The sequence below is a fragment of the Cricetulus griseus genome, chromosome 4, assembly GCF_003668045.3.
Source record: "Cricetulus griseus strain 17A/GY chromosome 4, alternate assembly CriGri-PICRH-1.0, whole genome shotgun sequence".
Taxonomy (NCBI): Eukaryota; Metazoa; Chordata; class Mammalia; order Rodentia; family Cricetidae; genus Cricetulus; species Cricetulus griseus.
In genome coordinates, this window is record NC_048597.1 from 75,679,283 (window position 1) to 75,700,817 (window position 21,535).

Below are 21,535 nucleotides of genomic sequence, written 5' to 3' on the forward strand. Positions count from 1 at the left end.
AAGTTTCCACAGACTCTGATCAGCCTCCATGTCCCTGAGGCAGGCAGCTGCCTGAGGGCTTCTGCATCTCATTTAACACCCACAGGGATGTTGAGGTTCCTGGTCCTCAAGGCCTCCATGGGGGTATTGCTAGGTCTCAAGGGCCACCCACCACGACAAGATATCCAGGTGCCCACCCCCTAAGGCCATAGGCATAACAGCACTCCATGGCAAGATGGGCTTCATCACCCAGGCTCACTCAGACCCAGTCTTGATAGAGTCTGTGGCCAGGCTGTGCCTGGCTTAATGAGTGACTCCCAGGTCAGCAGCTGGTGCCCATAGTGCCTGGAGTTCCCAGGCACCCTTAGCAACCCCAGAAACTGGATCCCCAACCTGGCTCCTGGGCCTCTGCATGTTTATGAATCGGGCTGATGGAATGGAGTGGGGCAAGTAAACATGAGACCACTCCAGGGCTGCCAGTGTGAGCAGGGGGCATGGGCAAGGAGCGCTCATGCTCATGCCCACCAGGGACCCCAACAGAAGAGATTTGCCCCATCTGTCAGGATAGCTCACTGTGGTGGGCTCCTGAGCTGACTTTGCTGTGTTAGGACTGGGGCTTCCAGTCTTTAAAGTCACAGCTGGGGGTTGGTGTTGGGGAAAGTTTAGTCTGTAAAGTTCTTGCCACATGAGCCTGACATGTGTGACCCTCAGCTTTCACATAGAGCTGGACTTGGTGGCCTAAACTTATAATCTCGGTGCTTGTGAATCTCTACACATGCATTACACCCCTTCACAAATAAAAAAAAAAGTCATTTTTTAAAAGTAATTCATTTGAGCCAGAGCAATGATTCAGTGGCTAAGAGCACTTGCTGCTCTTTCCAGAGGACCTGAATTCAGTTTCCAGCACCCATGCCAACCTCCTGACAGAGAGAAAGACAGAGTTGGGGGGATCTCTAAGGCTTACTGCCCTGCCAGCCTATCCTTAATTGTATATCCCTAGGCCAGTGAGAGGCCCTGTCTTAAAAACCAAGGTGGATGGTCCCTGAGGCCTCTACATTCACTTGTTGTGGTAGTTTGAATGTAACTGGTTCCCATAAACTCATAGGGAGTGGCACAATCAGGAGGTGTGGCTTTGTTGGAGGAAGTATGTCACTGAAGGGGCAGGCTTTGAGGTCTCCCATGTTCAAGCTATGCCCAGTGTGACAGTTCATTTCCTGTTACCTGCAGATCAAAATGCCTGCTCCTTCTCCAGCACCATGTCTGCCTGCATGCTGCCATGTCCCACCGTGATGATAATGGACTAAACCCCTGAAACTGTACACCAGCCTCAATTAAATGCTTTCATTTAATTGTTTCAGAACAATAGAAACCCTAAGACACTACACGTACACACACATTCCTCCCACACTTGCACCCCCCACCCCCCACATATACACATATACAAATACACACAAGTCCAGGGTGGGGTAAGCTGGCCTGGGGAGCCTGGTGTACCGGCACGAACCTATCATACCAGCATTGAGTTATCTCCTTCCACCATGTGGATGCTGAGGATCAAATTTAGGTCATCATGCTTGGTGACAAGTGCTATCTTAGCCGACTGAGCTATCTCACCAGTCCTTCATCCCAGAATTCTCATGGCAGAAACAGGAGGATCTCAAATTCAAAGGTAGCCAGAGCTACATAGCAACACACACACACACACACACACACACACACACAGAGAGAGAGAGAGAGAGAGAGAGAGAGAGAGAGAGAGAGACAGAGAGAGAGACAGAGACAGAGACAGAGAGACAGAGACAGACATAAAAACAAACAAACAAACAGAAAGGCAACTTAATGTTGCTACATGCTAAAAAGAATACTACTAATAATTCTATTCTCCGACCTAGAAAACAGGTGGAGGACTTTAGGAATCCCAGCTTGTTCTTCCTTCTTTCCCCCTGAACCTCAGCAAGGTGCCCAGTCTTCCAGTCCTCTACCAGGTGCCTCATGATAGAAAGAAAGCTGTCATGGCTCTGGGAGTCACCAGATGCCATCCCGATACCTTTAGCAAATAAATGAAGGGAACCCATGTCAACTCAAGTTTCTTCGAAAGTGAGCTGGGGATGGTCACAGAAACACTCACAAAAGGTGTCCATAAAGATGAAATGAACATGAAGCCTCTTTCTGATAGACTCAGAAGACAGAATCATCGAATGTGTGTTGTGTGCTTCTCCAGGTTTGGGAATGCTTCTGGGAATGTGAGGGCATGCCCCTGACCTCAGAGAGTCAGCATACAGCAAATGTTCAGAGACAGAGCTCAGACAGAGGGAGCATAAAGGAACATAGTCAGTACGGCTAAGACACCAAGTAACCATGAAGCTGAGCTCCAGAAGCTAAAAGGAGACAACCAGGGATGCAGGAGCCTCCCACATAGGAAGAAGCCGGCAAGATGCTGAGGTGGGGCTGGAGAGATGGCTCAGAGCTTAAGAGCACTGACTGTTCTTCCAGAGGTCCTGAGTTCAATTCCCAGCAACCACAGGCTGGCTCACAACCATCCGTAATGAGATCTGGTGCCCTCTTCTGGTGTGCAGATATACATGGAAGCAGAATGTTGTACATGTACACATAATAAATAAATAAAATCTTTAAAAAAAAAAAAAGATGCTGAGGTGGGGTCAGGGAGGAGAGGAGCGTGGAAGCGGAAAGGCAGAGTATCAGCAGGGGTATGGGACTCCGTGCCTCCCACAGTTACATGGGAACCCTTGAAGGAAGGAAGGTTGTCTGGAACACCCATGCTGTGGGTCCCCAGACCCTGTGGGACAGAAAGAGACATTCCTGTTCCTCCTGCTGTGTTGCTATGGGGCTCTTTGTTACAGCAGCTCCTTTGTTGGTCTGACTAATACACTGTCTGGAGCATAACTGTCATTTTCCTCACCCTAAAGCCCTGTGCCTGTGAAGCCAACAAGTAGTATGCTCCCTCCACGTGCTCGCAGACCCAATGGAGATAGACCATTGTCTCCTGTCATGGAAAACTCCTAAGGAGAAAAGAAAAAACACTCCCAATTCAAGGTCTAGTCTGTGTTCCTAGTCACCATGGAAATGGCCAGACATCCTAGAGGACATGTCTAGAACCCAGGCCTGGAAAACACCCATGCCAAATTGCTGGCTCATAGTCTCCAAGTTCCTCATTGTAGATCCCAGTTCAGCTACAGATCTGCGAGGCAGACAGCTCAGGGGTGATGCTGGGGAATCGTCACTTGTGGGTGCCTATGACGGGTGCGGCTACAGACAACAAATTTCCTTTTAACTGCTGTGACTTAAAAAAAAAATGTTTTTTCCCCCCTACAACATTAAGGAGGAAGTGTGACTTTCCTAAGGAGGAAGACAGTGGGGGCCATGTGGGTTCCACCGCTACAAGGCCAGGTCCCCCACTTCCCCTTCACATCTCACAGCCCTGCACGTGAAGACCAGAAGTTGAACTGAGTGTCTTCCTCAATCACTGTCCACTTTATTTTTTGAGACAGGGGTCTCTTGCTGAACCTGCAGCTCACCAGCTCAGCTAGAGTGTCCGGCCAGCAGGCCCCAGGGATCCTCCTATCTCCATCTCCTCAGTGTAGGGATTATATGTGCATGCCATCACTCTTGGCTTTTAGGTGGTTTCTGGATCAAGGTCAGGTCCTCTCGTTTGTAAAGCAAGCCCTTCGTCAACTAAGTCATCTTCCTAACACTTCCCCAGACATTTTAAAGATTCTAACATGGTAGCTTCTAATAGGGAAGCCCAGCTCTCAGAGATCGAGCTGGGGGAAACCAAATCTCTTTGGGAGCCAATTCCAGGGAGGAAACGGCAGTCTTCTTTCCTAGTTGGTTCTCATAGCTGCTCACCAGTCACAACTTTGGCCCTGAAGCCCCTCCCTTTCACAGCCTCCATCCCTCCAGCATGAATTGAGAAGTGACTGGGACCCTCACCTCTGCTGGAGCATCCAGTGAAAATCAAGCCATGGGCCCAGACATTGGGGATACTGAGGGAGTAGGTTAGGAGGACAGTCAACTAGGTCTAGCCACAAAGTGACCATGGAGCAAGAGCCATCAACCAGCAATGCAGAAATCCTCCAGAGAGTAAGAAGCAGCTGGTTAACAGGCCAAGGTGGGAATAGGGAGATGAGGAGGGTGAAGAAGGGAAAACATTGAAAATAGGGCAAGTTCAGGGTGTCGGCAAGGGCCTACTTGGGGCAGATGGCCATGTTTTCTCAGCATCTGCAAGGAAGTGTCCCAACTTAAGACCCCTGCCTGGGACCCACACCAGCATGAGCCTGAAAGCCCAAGTCCAGAGACAGCCAGAAACCAGCCAAGGAGTGAAGACCCAAAAGGCATTTGCGTGAGAAGCACCCTGCACATGGACAGAAAGGAGCTGAGCCTGAACGGGAAGGAGTCAGACCCCGTGCACAACTGAGGCCACCAACCCCCTGCTCCAGAACAGGGAACAGGCGAAACTATTTGCTTTATTTAAAGAAATATCTTTTAAAAGAAACTTAGTTTCACTTCCATACATGGCAGTGGGTCTTACCATCCAAAAATGAAAAGTGACACAAGCCATTGGAGACAGATGTGGGAGATGCATTGCAGACAGGCCTGGGGCCCATGGGGACACTCACACACATGGGGACACTCACACACATGGGAACACTCACACACGGGGACACTCACACACATGGGGACACTCACACACATGGGAACACTCACACACACGGGGACACTCACACACATGGGGATACACATGCCCACAGGGACACACACCTGTGCATATGGTGATATGCCTGCAAATGGGAACCAATACTCATAGAGGTCCAGCACCCACAAAAGCATACAAGCGCATAGACTCATACATGTGTTTGGGGCCCATGCGTGCCCATTCTATGAATGGAGGGTGACCTTTCAGGGATAAGACCTGCCTACCCCAGAGACCCCAGAAACAGCTCCACTGGGAGTGGGGTGATGAGAACATGAGTGATAAGGAGAAAGATGGAAGCCATGGGCTTCCATGAAAGCTGTCCCACTCCAGGGATTCAGGGCTAGCCTGCAGCTGCTGTGTATACTCATGACTCATCTTTATCTGCATGGATGCCAAGACTGAACTCACCCATCACACACACATGGACATGGCATGGAGGTAACCTCAACCTGGGGAACATATCCCAGAGGACTTGTTTTAATTTTGAGACAGGAGCTTGCCATGTAGCCCAGGCTGCCCTCAGACTTTTGATACTATACCTCAGCTTCCCAAGGGCTAGGATTACAGGAATGGCTCTCCCAAATCATTATTTATCATCATCATCACCATCATCATCATCATCAATCATCATCATCACCATCATCACCATCATCATCATCATTTGAGATGGGTTCCCTTGTAGCCCAGGCTGGCCAAGGATGACACCCAGCTTCCAGGTTTGGTTTTAATTTTGGTTTTATGAGACGAAGTTTATTATGTTGATGAGGCTAGCCTCAAATCCATTCCGTAGACCAGGCTGGCCTTAACTTCTAGCCTTCTTGCTTCATCTTCCCAGGTTCTGGGCTAACAGGCATGTATCATAACATCTAGTTTAAACATGTAAGGCTTTTTTCCCGCCCTGTAGTGCTGAGGATCGAACTCACAACCCTGCACATGTAGACCTGCATTCACACCCATAGGTTTCTGTGGTTTTGCTTGTTTATTTTGCTTTGTTTTGTTTCGTTTTGGTTTTTTCTAGAGCATGCATAGGTTTTAAAGAAAGTGATCACCACAATTAACAGTTTTCCACATGGAAACTGATTTCAACTGCAGCTCCCCCATCCCACCTCCACCCCCACCCTGTGCAAAGCCAGTCTGCCCCCGCCATGTGACTTTCCCTAGAGCTCCTGCTGGTTGAGTAGCTTCTCCTACCTTAAGCAGCCTGGGCTGGGAAGGTGCCCTGTTCTGCCCTGTTCTGCCCTCCCCTTGTGCCTCGCTCCGCTGCCTGTCTGTAACACAGGCTGGCTACAGCCTGTCCTTTCGACAACTGAGCAAACACACCGGCCTGGTGGGCGGCCGGGGTCAGCTTTTGTGCCAGTGTTTAATGGTTCATCCGTGAGGTCTGGGCCATGGCGGAGGCACGGCCCAGCAGCTCCAGTGGGAAAACAGACATTAACTTGGATTCCGGCGCCACAGCTCTCAGGATGGGGACAGGTGCCAATGAGGGCCTGGGGAGCATAGCTCCAGGCTGTCAAAGCCTGTGTAAGAGGGTCCCCTTCTGCAGTCAGTCTCTGTCACACATACCCCAAGGTTGAGTCTGTCCAGCAGGTGTACAAACAGTGGCTCTAATGAAGCTCCAGGACTCCAGGGTAGGTAGACATGGCATGCAGGGGTCAATAAGACAATGGAAGGGGCAAGAGAGTGAGATGGTATGTGGGCACCACCAGCCATGTAGGCCCTGCTCCTTGTGCCCTTTTGTGGTTCCTTTCCCCTCCCCACCCCACCCCACCATCTGCTAGAGAAGCAGGCTGCAAACCAGCCTTACACACTGGCCTCTAGAAAACTTAGCCAAGCAGAGGTAGAGTGAATGTTCTAAACTAGTGCTGGGTTGCTGATTGCATGGGGTGGGTGTGAGCCACCAAGCTCCATCTGGGGAGCCCATGGCCTCACCTCCTGAATGAGGCCCAGTGTCTGTCATCTTCAGAGCATCTACTGAACTCCTCCCTGAACACCGGTCCCATGACCCCACATCAGTGGCTCCCATCCCTAATGACCTCCACCAAAGCTCCCCCATCCTGACTGGCATCGTCCTCAATGGCCCTCATCTTCTCTGACCTTCCTGCTCTTGATGGTGCATTGTCCCTGCTAACAGTGGAAGCCCCCTGCTGTCCTACTCCAAAGACAGACACCCTTGCTGTCCTCTATAGATGGGCCCCTCTTTCTGACTTCCCCTTAGATGGAACCCCCTTGCTCATCTCCCCATCATTTGCCCCCATCCTCGATGACCACCCAACAACACCTGCCATCCAGAAGTAACTGAGCCCTGCCACCTCTACCCACCACAGTCCACACCTCACTGCCCTCCCTGTGACTTTCTTCCATCCCCATCTACTCACTGTAGCCCTGGAGGGTCTTCTCAAAGAGTGCTTCCACAACTGACTATGTCCCTTCATCTACTGCTGGGCTAGATGTGCCAGGAACCCTCCTCCTCTACAGCCATGGTATCTGGAGCCCTGTAGTCACCTTGTCCAAGTGAGTCCCAGGCTCTAAATGGCATATATTCACCCCTACAAATGAGATACGCCTTGCCCTACTTTTACTTTCAACCCAGGAGAACACGGGCCCCATGGATACTTGTTCTCCAGGTGCAGCTGGGTGGGGCATGCACAGGCAGTTAGCCCTTTGACACAGCCTGGGACTAATGTCCCGCATCTACAAGTCCAGAGTGCATCAGGTGCCTGATAGGCACAGCTTCCTGCCTCTGCCATACTCTATTTTTCTTTTCCAGTTACGGCCTTTCCACCTGCCAAGCCTCCTACCAAAGAGGGGAGAAACTCAAATGGAGATCTGGCTGTTCTCTCAGAGAGCCACAGCCACCACCGTGGCTAGATCTCAGGTCTTCCAACCCCAGAGGAGTTCCGCCAGCTGCTCCAGCCAGCAACCCAGTGTGCTGCATATGTACACATGAGTGTATGTGATGTGTATGCAAGAATGTGGGTGGTGCTTAGGTGCATACATGCAAGTACTGTGTGTGTGTGCGTGTGTTGTGCAAACATGGGTGCTTGTGCTATGTGTACAAGTGTGTGAGCAGTTTGTGTGATGCTGTATGGGTATTTGTGTTATGCACCCATGAGTATGAATGCTGTATGGTATGTACTGTGTCTGTGCATGAGAGAGAGCATGCTGTTCTGTGCATGAGCAAAGGCACTGTGCTCAGATGATTGTGTATGTTTGTGTGTTAAGTGTGCGCGTGATTGTGTGCTGTTTGTGAATGAGGGTACATCCATGAGTGTATGTGCTGTGTGCATGTGATTGTGTACTAAGAGGATGGATCTGCATGTATGAGTGTGTTGTGTACAGGAGATTATAGACAAGGAGGTGCAAGTGATTATGTGCTGTGTGAGAAATACACACAGCTTTCTGTATGTGCGCGAGTCTGTGGTGGCTGCATGGTGAGTGGGCATATTGTGTGTGTGCACATGTGTACTGTCTGTGTGAGTGCTGGACATGTTTGTTTGTTTGCTTGTTTGAAATGGAGTCTTGCTATATTACTCAGGCTTGTAACTTATTTATTTATTTCTTTTATTGAGACAGGGTCTCTTTATGTAGCCCTGTCCCGGAACCCTCTGTATAGACCAGGCTGGCTTCAAATTCACAGAGATCTATCTACCTCTGCCTCCTGAGCATTGGAATTAAAAGCCTGCAGCATCACTGCCCAACTCAGGCTTGTCTTAAACTCCTGGGCTGAAGTTCTTACCTCAACCTCCCAAATAGCTAGGACATTCTGACAGATGTGCAACTACCACACCCTGTGGAAGTCAATGCCACCAAACTGTCTTTGTAGAAAAGTTTAAAATGTAAACTTCCTGTTATTTATATTTTATCACTTGAATTCCAGCTATATGTGACCAGGCTCAGTTCACCCCACCCATGGTCTTACACATGCCCTTAGGATTCTACCCTGGCCTCCTCCACATCCCTTACCTGGCAGGGCCCAACCCCATCAAGCAAGGCAACCCCTCAACTCCTGCTCTCTCTGCCCTGACTGGACCCAGCCCATTTCCTGAGGATGCGGACATCACATGCTACTCTCAACAGACATTTTTCATTAAAGCCCCTTGAGCTGAGTTCCAGACAGCATTAGGGCTCTGGAGGAGCCATGGCCAGTGCATGGGAGTCTCCTTGGCAGGCCCACTGTTCACTCCTGCACTCCCATGAGTGGCTTTCGAAGATATGAGCCTAGCCCAGTCCTGTTTCCTGGTGGTCCAAAGTCTGTATGGAAGGCAGCAGAGGGGCTGAAGGGCTGTGTGGGACAGTCATGGGATGCAGTGGTTCAAGGCTCCACAGATGGCTGGCTTATCCAGACTGGCTTGTGCATCTGTTTGGGTTTTCCCAGCAAAACATCTGTCCTCATAGGAATTGCTTCTGCACAGTGTTTGAGGCGCCTCTGTGGAGCCAGGAGTCTCAGCTGGGTAATCCCGGACCATGGAAGCCAGCAGATACATTCCACATCTGTCTCACTGGGGACACAAGCGACTGGCAGAGTTAAGGATGATAGGAAATTGGATTCCAATGTCTGCAATGGAGGTCTGGGATGTGGGGGCTGCTAGGTCTCTGGAGAAGTTGAAGGAATGGGAAGAATACGCCTTTGATACTGGTTTGGGAAGGAATGTTCTACATTGTTGGTTTCTTCTTCTTTTCTTCTTCTTCTTCTTTTTCTTCTTCTTCTTGAATTCTTCTTCTTCTTCTTCTTCTTCTTCTTCTTCTTCTTCTTCCTCCTCCTCCTCTTCCTCCTCCTCCTCCTCTTCCTCCTCCTCCTCTTTCTTCTTTCTTCTTCTTCTCCATCTTCTTCTTCATCTTCATCTTCATCTTCTTCTTCATTGAGACAAGGTCTCATGTAGCCCAGGCCGGCCTCAAATTGGATCTGTAGCCAAGAACGGCCTTGAACTTTTAATCCTCCTGCCTGCACCTCTAAAGTGCTGGGATTACAGACATGTGCCCTCACACCCAGGCACATAGGTGATAAGGATAGAACCCAGAGCTTTCTTTGTGTGTGCCAGGCAAGCACTTTACCACAGGAACACATTCCCGGACCTCATTTTAGTTTTTACTTTGAGACAGGGTCCCACTCTTAGAGAACAGCCTGCCTCACAGGCTCTGAATCTCACAGGAATTCTCTGGAACCAAAGGATAGTGTGCGTTTGGAGGGTCAATTTGTCCACTGTGAGCAAGCATGGTATGGTTGCTCAACCAGAGAGGAGGTCCCCCTGCTCCCTTCCCTGTGAGCTGTAGCACCCATAATCCCAACCATTAGGAGAATGTAGCTGTAATAGACCCAGGATGAAGCCATGGCAAACAAGCCCTAGGAGGATTTCTTCTGCACCAAGCTAAAGAGAACACCAAGCCCTGCTGATTCAAAGTGACCATGCTAACTTTCCATGAGAAAGACATGGCTCAGCATTCATGGTCCTTTGTAATCCTCTTGGTGGGCTATGCTCTTAGGAGCTTCCCTGGCCCACTGGGTGGGGTCTGAGCAGTGGGCACTCATGATTACCAAGTGGTCCATGCATGGTGAAGCCAGACTTCCTTGGGAATCCTGACAGCTCATCACAGTGGCTCCAGCCAACAAGTTGGAAAACACTGCAGAATGAGATCACCCAGTGCCAGACACACAGGGTACGAGAAATGCCCCCACCCCTGAGAAAGCCCCCACACCTTAGAATCAACAGGTACCAGCAAGTTCTGAGCCCTGCTTGGCTCTTGGGAATTCCTTCCAGCCCAGCCCAGAAGCAAATTCTCCATGTTGCCAGCTGTGTCTCCCAAATCCCATGACATTACAGTCTCCTTGGGTTGGGGGTTGAGGAGACCTCATCCACATGGCCCTAAGACAGGAAGAACAGAGCTGTGTCTCCACCAAGGACGGCTGGATGCTCCCCTCCCCCAGCCCAGATTAGGGCAGAACAGTTAGTTAGCTTACAGCCACACCCAACATGTCTCCCATGACAGGCACAAATATAAGGCCTTGACGTTTTACATGGGGTCAGGAGGCCCCATTGGGAGCGGTGACCTTGGCCTGGGATCCTAAGGCACTGGATGCCCCATGCTGACTCATGTGAGGAGTTTGGGTCATCCAGGCAACATTCACAGTTGTCACATGCAGCATATAATATGCATGGTACATATACCCAACAATGCAATCTTACAACAACACACACTTCCAACCTCATGTACTCCCATGCCAGACGTGCTCAGCAACATGTACAACAGTCATCAGAGCAAGCAATCATTGAGAACCTTTGCCAGGGGCCCTCTGTGAAGCCTCTCTACCATGTGGTCCAGTATCAGGAGGTCCAACACAACTGGTACCTGTTCTTAGACTTGTGCCATCTATAAGACACGTTTCCTATCTCAAAAACTTCTACTTGAACTTCAATACCCCAATCCACCTGTCGTCCTCTTCCTCATCTTCTGGTGGCTTTTTTTCATGGCAATAGACCATCTGTTATTTGGAAACAACTTCTTACCTTTCTGCCTGCCTTGCTTCTGCCCTGATCCCTTGTTCAATTTATTCTACATCAACGATCCCATGTGATTTCTTGACAAGTATCACACACTCTAATGGCCACTCAGAATAAAACAGCTTGAAAGGTCCTGGCTAGCAGGGCTCCAACAACTGCCCAAGCCCCAGAATCCTCTGTAGTCCCTTTCCCCAGCCAGTTCCATCACAGACCACAGACCTGAGACCCTCACTCCCCAAATCCAGTTACTGTCTGTATCTCTGAGATGTCCTGAGCTACAGGCATACAGTGTCCTTTTCAAACGCCCTTCTCTTGTGTCCTTCTACAGTGTCTGCCTCCCTTAGAATCCTTCTCATAAGGGTTGCCTGGTGCTTGCCACACCTATAGCCAAGAGAGCTGAAGCATGGTTCCACACAGCTCCTGCAGACCCCAAACCTTCTCCAGACATTACTCCCAAAGAGAGGAGCATAGGAACCAACAGAATGACATTAAAAACAGTTCAAGGAGCCATGAGAACAGAGGCAATAATGAGTAAGGACAGTGAGTTTGAGGTGTAAATACACCCCATGGAGCCACAGTGCCTCTTGTGTTGTAGAGACGGCACAGGTCCAGACTCAATGACCCTGAGCAGAGCAAACATGTCCCTCAAGGGCGCCTGGGTGCAGTGTGTGTCTGGCCTTCTTCCTTCAAGTCTGAAAGGTACCCTGTCTATGCCCCAGAATAGAGGCAAGCTCTCTGATGCTAGGGCTGTGTTCCCATTCCTGGGAGCAGCTGAGAGATGTGTTGTTTTACAGTTGCTTCAACACGGTGGACATTCATAAAATTAATTTGCTAAGCAAGGAGATAAATCCAATCCAGTGTTCCCATGGCAACACCTCCCATGCTGCCCAATTTCAGTCTTGGGATTTTATGGGAAATCATCCTTCCTGGTCCAGCTGCTTCCCTGGACACTCAGGGCCCAAGAATGGGGGGCAGGGTGGGGGACGGAGGTTGGCGACTTAAATTGAGGAATGCGGGTCTGGAATCTGAGCTGCTGGGAACTCACTTCTCCCGCCCAGCTCCTGCCCCACTCCTCTTGGGTTTTCCTGGAGAGCTGTGGGAGACCTTGGATCTTGATGAGGTCACCCATGCCTCCAGGTCCTGGCAGGCCCAGGCCAGGCCCACGGTACCCCCACTGGGAGGCGAGCCAGAGTCTGTGTCCTGCCAAGTACGGGCCCAGACCCAGCAAAGGCTCTGTCCTGTCTCAAGGGCTCCTGGCCCAGGGTAGCCCACCCTAGGTGGCACACAGAGGAACAAGGCGAGAGGATAACACAGCAGGGGGTGAGCTCAGAAAGCAGCAGCCCCATACCACCCCACTGGTGCCTTCCACCTTTGTGTTCTAGGCACCTAGCTCCCACCAGTGGGCGTGCCTGAAGGAGGCATGCCCAGCTCCTGCCCTGTCTGCTGAGTATTTTCTAGAAGCTTTGAGGATCAGGTGTCTGAGAGGCTGGCGAGCTTCACCATCCAGCTCAGGGACAGCTGGTGTGAATACAGCAATGAGAAAGAAGTTATATAGCTTCAGAGGGCTCCACCCTGCAGAGACCCCCGTGGAGCCCCCAAACTGGCCATCCAACGCCCTAATCTGACAGTATGACATCCCTGTAGCTCTCAGAGCTCTGAGGCTCAGGGACAGGTAGAGACAACCCCACACACCTACTAGGGACAGAGGACAAGGATACAGAGATGTGGGCTTCACATTCAGGCTTCCCAGGACTACGGTGTCCTCCTCCAGCTGACAAGGACACAGTTGACAAAAAAACTTCAGGAAATCCACACTAGGAAAATGTGACAACTACAGAACGAGACTGTGAGACAGAGGGGACAGGGGTGGGGGCAGCCCAGGAGTGAGGGAAACAGGAGACTTCACGCCTCAAGGAGAGGAGCTCAGACACAGCAGCTGGGCGTGCCTGCCCACATCCCAGAGGGTTTGACCCTGGATGCACATCTGACTTAGATGTGGCCGCAGCTTCCCTGGAGCCATGTGAATAAGCTGCAGGGTCCCCGTGGCACATTCTGGTTCTAAGCGTCTCTGATCCCCGTGGACCTGGGGTCTGTGGGTTAATTTGCCAAATTTGGCTGATCGTAGAGGAGTAAGGCGGGGGGGGGGGGGGGGGGGAGGGGCACGTTGCCAAGGAGACCACTTCAAATACATTTTATAAGGTTGTGAAAACTATACCTTCCCCTGGGGTTGGGTTACATCTCAGAGGCCTAAACAATATGCTGTTCATGTGAACAAGGCCCAACCTCTCGGTCGTCTCCAGTCAATGAAGGGGGAAGCTGATGGATGTTGAGGCCACCCTGGGAAGCAGTAGCCTTCTGCATTGAGGACATTGGGGCCTTATAGAGAAGCTGGTAGCAGCCCAACCCCACTGCCTAAGACTCCCCCGCCAGCCAGGTAACCGACAATCCACACACTGCTCAAACAGCAGATCCTTCTGTAAGATCAGGGGCACCCTGAGGTGAAATCTTACACCTTCACCAGAAAGACATGAAGAGAGGGAGGGACACACGAAATACACAAAGCAGAGCAGGGCCAAACTGGTTTATAGAGTGAGACTCTGTCTCAAAAAAGCAAAAAGAGGATGGGAAGACAGCTCAGTCAGCGAAGTGCTTACCATAAAGGCATGAAGACCTGAGTTTGATCCCCAGCATCACATAAAAAGTCAGGGGAAGTGGCATATCCTTGTAAGCCCAGAATTGGGGACATAGGGACAAGAGGGCCATTGGGACTGCCTGACTTCCCTCCTGCCACTGTTGTTCTTCCTCCCCCTTTTTTCCTCATTGAGACAAGGTTACTCTATGTGGCCCAGGTTGGACTCGAACCCCCAATCCTCCTATCTCAATCTCCCAAGTAGTGGGATCCCAGGTGTGTATCACTACACACAGCACACCTGCACTTCTCAACCAGAAGATGGGCTCCAATATACACTCAGAACAGCATCACACCAGGGTCACAGTCATGACCAAACACAGGAAGGTTCAGAACAGAGGACTTTCGGAACTAGGGGGAGATAGGAGACAACACTGAGGGTAAGGCTAGGGCCAGATGCCCTCAAGACAGGCATGCTGGAAGTTCCACACAGCTCCCACTCGGATGTCTAAGAGCCATCACTCTGGCTCTTAGAGCCTGAAAACCAACTGTGTTCTGCTGGATGATTTGTCAGATAGATGTCCCTGACATGACTGCATCTTTCTTTCTAAAATGGTCAGGGGCAGCCTCTTGGGTCTTGAGTCTGTGTAAAGTCAAGCCCAACACACACACACACACACACACACACACACACACACACACACACACACACACACACACACACAGTTAGCAGTGCAAAGGCTCTGGCTTCAGCCTGTACACAGGCCTGAGTCTTGGGAATTGAGGTGCTGGGATGGAGGAAGTGGTCTCATTCTAGTCTTGGCCAGAACAGTCGTTTGCTCTACTCATGGTTCTAGTCTTCTCTCCTCTTTACGTTTTTGTTTACTATATTTATGTATTTGTATGTGTATGCAAGTGTGTATGCATGTGTGTGTTTGTGTGTGTGTGTGTGTGTGTGTGTGTGTGTGTGTGTGTGCGCGCATGTGCAAGTATGCATCCAAGTTTGTAGTGTGTGTCCATGTGTCTGCATGTGTGCATACATGTTTGTGCATGTTCTCATGCATGTGTGTGTATGTATGTGTCTGTGGTATGTGGTCCTCAGGCTTGGCGGAGAGTGTTTACCTACTGAGTCATCTCACTGGTCTTCCTCTTTTCTTTTTAAAGAAACATCTCAGGATGAGGCTCCTCTGAAGGCAAGGAGAGCACCAGGGGGATTATTCCCAGCATGACATGAACACCCAAACCTTCTTAAGTCAACACCCATTCATGTAGGCCTACATTCATTCAGCCAGTATGATCCAGTGCAAGATCAGGAAAGGGGCAAATCCCCACCCGTGAACCTGTGAGTTCCCTGAGCTTATAGGCCCCCGTCCAAACTGTCCTGTGCCTGATCCAGAGAAAGTTTCCAGTGCCTCCAACATTGCTGTGTTTCCCATGCTATGACAAAATACCCGACAAAAGGACCTTCAGGGCCTGACAGTACTGTTGGGGGTGGTGGGGACGTTAGGAGTTGAGGTTTATTGGGAGATCACTGGAGAAATGCCCCTGAAGATGGCATTCGCACCCCAGACCACTATTGTTTCTCCCCCATTAAGTGAACAGCTCTGCTCCGCCATGAACTCCTATCACTGGTGCAGCCTCATCAGCCCGAACTCAAGAGAGCCAAGAGACAACCGACTGAAATCCCTGAGACAAGCCTAAGTGACCTCTTTTCTTCCTACAATGCTATCTTAGGTATTTTGTTACAGCAACAGAAGGCCGACTACTGCACAGAGACATCCAGCATCTGTAAAGCATAATTTCTCCCAATGTGTACAATATTGCATGCATCAAAACCAGGGCTCTGAGGTAGTCTCTATCCACCCATCTTACTCCATCTCCCCATTTCACAGGTGTGTGTGTGTGTGTGTGTGTGTGTGTGTGTGTGTGTGTGTGTGTGTGTGCTATGCAATGCCATCACACCAGCCATCATTTTAAAAAGAGCTACTCTTTTTCTCTCAAGAGCAGACAACGGTGGCAGAGGTGTGAGGCTATCATCCCAACTCTGCCATGTAGATAGTTGTGGGAGGAGGTGGAGGTTGGGGTGGTGAGGTGCAGGTGCTAGGTGAGGGGAGTAGAGAGCAAGCCAAAGCAGTGCTGGCTTCCATTCAGGCACTGCCCGGAGCCCCTTGGCACCAACGGCCTGCATAGGACTCACCTCTGTGATGATATAGAAGTCATCCCCAGGCTCCCCCTGAACAACGATTTTCTCTCCATCTTCAAACTGCACAGGCTCCAGGGCATCAGCTACAGTCAGGCGTTCCCACTTCTCCAGGGATTCTGCAGGAAGACGAAAGGGGTCACAGGTCATTCCTCTCCACCATGGGATCCCCCATTGCTCTTCCACATTATTTTTGAGGCAGGGTCTCTCAATTAAATCCAGAGCTCACTGATGTGACTAGCCGCTTGCTCATCAGCTTGCTCTGGGATCCCATCACCACCTCCAGAGACTTGAATAATAGGCAGGCTCCCACACCCACCCAGCATTTATATGGGTGCTGGGTTCTAAACTCCAGTCCTCATGCTTATACAGCAAGCATTGTAACCTCTGAGCGACCCTCCCCAGATTCATGTTTGTTTTTAGACAAGGCCTCACTCGATATTCCAGGTTGGACTTGAACTCACTGTGTAATGATTAGTTTCAGTTGTCAATTTAAATAATGAGAATAATCTGGGAAGGAAGTCTCAGTGAGGGATGGTCTAGATCTGGCTGGACCGTGAGCATGTCTGTGGGGGACTGTCTTAATCCCTTATGGATGTGGGAAGATCCAGCCTGATTGGGACCATTCCCTAGTTGGGGGTCTTGGACTGTGTAAGCGTAGAAAGGGCCAGCTGGACACTAAGCATGTGTGCCTTCATTCTCTCTCTGCCTTTGCTGTGAATGTGATGTGACCAACTGTCTCAAGTCCCTGCCACCAGGACTTCTCCATGAGAAGCTCTACCCTAGAACCCATTCTCCCCCAAGTTGCTTCTTGTCAGGGTGTTTTACATTACAGCAGCAGAAATGAAAGGAGGACATCTTGGGTAGCCCTACCTAGCCTCACAGAAATCCTCCTGCCTCAGCTGCCTGAATGCTGGGTTTACAAGCTGGAGCCATCATGACCATCACTGTTGCTATGATACTCAGAAAGGACACACCTACCACTACGTTGGGCAAAACTACCCATTTCTGACACTGAGTCAGTCTGAAAATGCTTAGAAACTCCACAGGCTGCTGCTGCCTTGCTCACACCCTCCCGTCCCTGACACTGCCCATCCCCGGCCCCAGAGAGGAAGAAAAACATAATATAATGTGGGAGTTTTCTGTGAGAAAATCATGGTCACCTTTTAACTATATCCCCCTCCCCGCCCCCTCTAAGTGAAAGAAACCTTTTCCAGCCTACGCTTAGACTCTACATATGTAGGCCAGCTGCTAAAAATAAAATTTTTTAAAAGGCATTCATTTTGGATCTAGGTTAGCAGGGAAGTATCTCTCCCCTAAATCCCCTGCCCATGCCCCTACACTACAAAAGGGCCACGTTTTCCATGAAGCCCAGGCCACAGGGAACCCTGCTGTGTACAGTAGGCAGTAAGTCTTCTACTCTAAGCACAGTAGTGGGTCCGCCTCCCTTTTTTCTGTCCCTGCTTCTCACTTTCTCTCCTCCCCTCTCATTTATAGACACATCTCACAATATAGCCTAGACTGGCTTTAGAACTCTTATAATCCCCCTGCCTCAGCTGCCTGGGTACTAGGTTTGTTGCCAGCTTTCTTTAAAAGCTATCTGACCAGGTATATTAATTAGCTCATGGAGATGGAGGCAGAGGATCAGAGAACTTCAATGCCAGCTCTGACTATATAGTGAGTTAGAGGCCAGCTTGGGCTGTGTGGTAGTTTGAATTGGAATGACTCCTATAGGTTCAGAGATTTTGTTTTGTTTTGTTTTTTTCCGAGGCAGGGTTTCTCTGTATATCTTTGGAGCCTGTCTTGGAACTTGCTCTGTAGACCAGGCTGGCCTCGAACTCACAGAGATTCGCCTACCTCTTCCTCCTGAGTGCTGGGATTAAAGGTGTGCACCACCACTGCCCAGCCAGATTTAGAGATTTAAATGCTTGGTCATTGGTGAGTGGCACTACTTGAAATAGATTGGGGGTGTGGCCTTGTTAGAGAAAGTGTGTCACTGGGGGTGGGCTTTGGGGTTTCAAAAGCCCAAGCCAGACCCAGTTGTCTCTCTCTTCCTGCTGCTTTCAGATTCAGATATAGAACTCTCTGCTACTATGTCTGCCTGCATGCAGCCATGCTACCTACCATGGGAATAATGGACTAAACCTCTGAAACTGTAAGCAAGCCCCAAGTAAATACTTTCTTTTATGATTCATCGTGGTCACAGTGTCTTTTCACAGCAATGAAGCAATGCATATCATCCATTGTGGAATAGGGTCACTTTTGAGCGAAATTCTAGTCTGTATCAAGAAGAAACAGATGCAGAATTGGAATGTAGACGTGGAACACTGTGTGCAATAGAGGCTGCAGTTAAGATGCTCACCTGTAGGTGAGTGGTGTGGCTCAGTGGTGGAGCACCTGCCTAGAATCCCCCAGTGGGGTTCAGCAATAAAGTACTTGCCTAATATGTGCAAGGCTTGGGCTTCAGCAGCAGCAGTACCACCTCTCCCACTTTCTCTTTCTCTCTCCCCCACACATGTTTTTTTTTAATTACTTATTTTTATTTTATGTACATTGGTGTTTTGCCTGAATATATGTGGGATTCTTTAGAACTGGAGTTACAATCTGTGAGCTGCTGAGAATTGAACCTGGGTCCTCTGGAAGAGCAGTCAGTGCTCTTAACCCCTAAGCCATCTCTCCAGTCTAGCTCCCCCACATGTTTTTAAGGATAGGGTCCCCCCCCCCAATAGCATTTAAAATGTGCAATATTCCAAGGTTTGGAAACAAGACTTGCCATAACGTTATCTTCTAACACCATAAATCTTGGGTGAAAGCTGAAATAACTGTAAGGGAGACAGCCAGTATTTGGCTCCAGAACTTAAATGAAACACTACACATTTCAGAACATTTAAACCACACACATACAGGCACAGGCAGGGAGGGACTTGGCAGTGACCTGACTGGGGGATAACTGGGGGGGGGGGTGGTGAGTGTCTGCCTGTGGGGATAAATTTCTGCTCGGGCAAAGAGCGGGTTCTAGGTAGATAGTGATGAACTGCACACCCTGCGGCTGGGCTTGTTTCTCTGAGCCAGGCTTCTTACAACACTGGAAATGGCTGGTTCTGTGTTGTGTGCTTCTCACTATAATGAATAAATGAGGACTGCAGTAGTTCATTAAAGGCAGGAAGGGGAGGCACCTTCACACAGCAATAGGACAAAGTGTATGAAGAGACTCTGTGTCTAAGAGGCACTGAGAGGGGCAGGTGCCAAGCAGAGACCTCCCTCATATTCAGAACCAGATTACCATCTCTTCTCCCAAGATCCCTGAGCTACTCAACTGTGCACATGAGCCCAGGATGCATGTACAACCCACAAGTCTCCACAGGCCGTAGGGGTGGAATATAAAGGTGGCCTTGGAAGGGCAATGATGTCATTGAGGAGCCATGCTCAAGGTGAGCCAAGAGGAAGGGGGAAGACACTTAGTGTAAGACTCCAGCTAGGAGAACAAAGAGCTAGCTTTCAGCTCTGAATCTCGGAGCTGGGATGGTGGCACCAAAGACAGCAAGAGAGATAAGCAGACACAGTTTGGGAAGGACAGGGACACTGACAGGATGACATTCATGCTCACAGGTAGCAGGGCTTGTATATGCACCTGTATAAAGGTGCACCGTAAATGTGTGCATATATGAACAGTGTGTGTGTGTGTGTGTGTGTGTGTGTGTGTGTGTGTGTGTGTGTGCACGTGCATGAATGTAGGTACTATGAACGTGTGCCACAAATGTGTGTGTACTTATGAATGTGCACATATATGAATGCATGCCATATTTGTGCGTGTGTATCTGTATGTACGTGTGCATGTGTGCAAGTGTATGAGTGTGTGGTATGTGTGTACATGGGCATGTACTCCCATCCCTGTGGGAGCCATGCAAATTTATCTGTGTTTGCATGTGAGCATGCATGTCCCAAACCTGCATATTGCTAGGCAGAGATGGCCTATCAGCCGCCCAGGGAGAAGCAGAGGTGGGCTGGTTGCAGGCGCTCACAGGAGGCTGCAGAGAGGCTCCGAGCAACAGAACTACTGACCTAGGATGGAAACTTTGCTGAGGAATTCCTCATACATCTTGCGTTTCCTCAGTGTGCTCCCCTGTGAAAGGAAAAGCAGAACAAAGAAGGTGGGTCTCCAGTCACAGTTGGTCTGTCAGCGCTTGCAGATTTCTCTCAGTGACTAATCTCTTCAGAGGAAACCCAACAAGCAAGTCTATATGACGCTATGTCTCCTATTTCCTGCTCTTCAAGACCTCCTGTGTCTTCTGAAGCAGCTTCCAGCACCACCAGCAGGCCCAGTGGTCCAACCCTGTGCAAGCCACCCTAGTACATGGGACCATGAGGTTTGAAGTTTCCAAAGGTGGACACAGCTCTTCCTGCCCTGCTCTAACTCTAGACTCTAACCTGTAATCCTCCTGCCTCAGCACCCTTACTTGAATTACAAGTATGCACCATGGAGATGCACCGTTGCAAAGCCTTGAGGTTTCTGGACAGTTTGTCAGGACATCCAGCCACCCAGTGGCCTCCCAGATATCACAGATGATCATGTGCCCTGCCTGGCCACTGATGAGATGACATAGACATCCTAGAGGAGCTTGCTCTGCTTCCCATTGCAGCTGCTGGGACTCTCTTATTCCTGAGGTCAATACCAATCTCTGGTACTGCAGCCTTCCCACCGTCTGCTCACTAAGATGCACATCGGAAGATGTCTGGGAAGGAGAGATGGATCAGACATGAGAGACCTGCAAAATGCCCAAGGTCTTTAAAGGGGAATGGCTCAGCCTCGCCTGAGAGACTGGCAATCTCAGTCCTTACATGGGGTGGGATTTATAATATAGAAGTCCCTCAGGGGGCCTGACCCTACGCTTTGAATACATCAGCACAATCTGCAGTAGCCCCAAGCAGGGCAGAAATGGAGAGACCAGGGCTGGAGAGATGGCTCAGAAGTTAAGAGCACTGACTGATCTTCCAGAGGATCTGAGTTCAATTCCCAGCAACCATATGGTGGCTCACAACAATCTGTAATGAGATCTGGTGCCCTCTTCTGGTGTGCAAGCATGCATGCAGAGAACTGTATACCTAATAAATAAATAAAATCTTTTTTTTTAAATATTTATATAAAAAAAAGAAATGGAGAGACCAACGCACTGTATGCTCAGAGTGGAAGCATCAGGTGTTAAGAGTAAGACAAAGCCAGACAGACATGCTGTCCCTCTCGACACCACCCACTAACAGGGACAAACACTGTTCTGTCTCTGTGCTCTAGCAGCGGGTTCAGTTGGGTATAAAGGATATTCATGTCTCTGTCAACTTGGCTCATTGTGGGTGGCTCCATCACACAGGAAATAAGAGTTGCAACAGGAACCCTCTCCACACAGGGTGTGGGGGTAGACCATGGACCCGAACTCAGAGTCATGAGCCAGTATAGCCCTGCTGAGGGATAAAAAGGACTCTCAGGAGAAGGAATGGACTGAAGGCATGTGGCAGTCAAT

General features: G+C 49.8%; 1 protein-coding gene across 1 annotated transcript in view; it reads right to left on the reverse strand.

Moving 5' to 3' along the window:
• Prkar1b (protein kinase cAMP-dependent type I regulatory subunit beta) overlaps positions 1 to 21,535 on the reverse strand; it is a 112,303-nt gene that overhangs the window by 4,605 nt on the left and 86,163 nt on the right. The window contains exons 7-8 of the mRNA XM_035444775.1: positions 20,082 to 20,142; positions 16,017 to 16,138 (exon numbers count right to left, since the gene is read on the reverse strand). Coding sequence (XP_035300666.1) covers positions 16,017 to 16,138; positions 20,082 to 20,142 — 183 coding nt within the window. The remainder of the gene's footprint in view (positions 1 to 16,016; positions 16,139 to 20,081; positions 20,143 to 21,535) is intronic.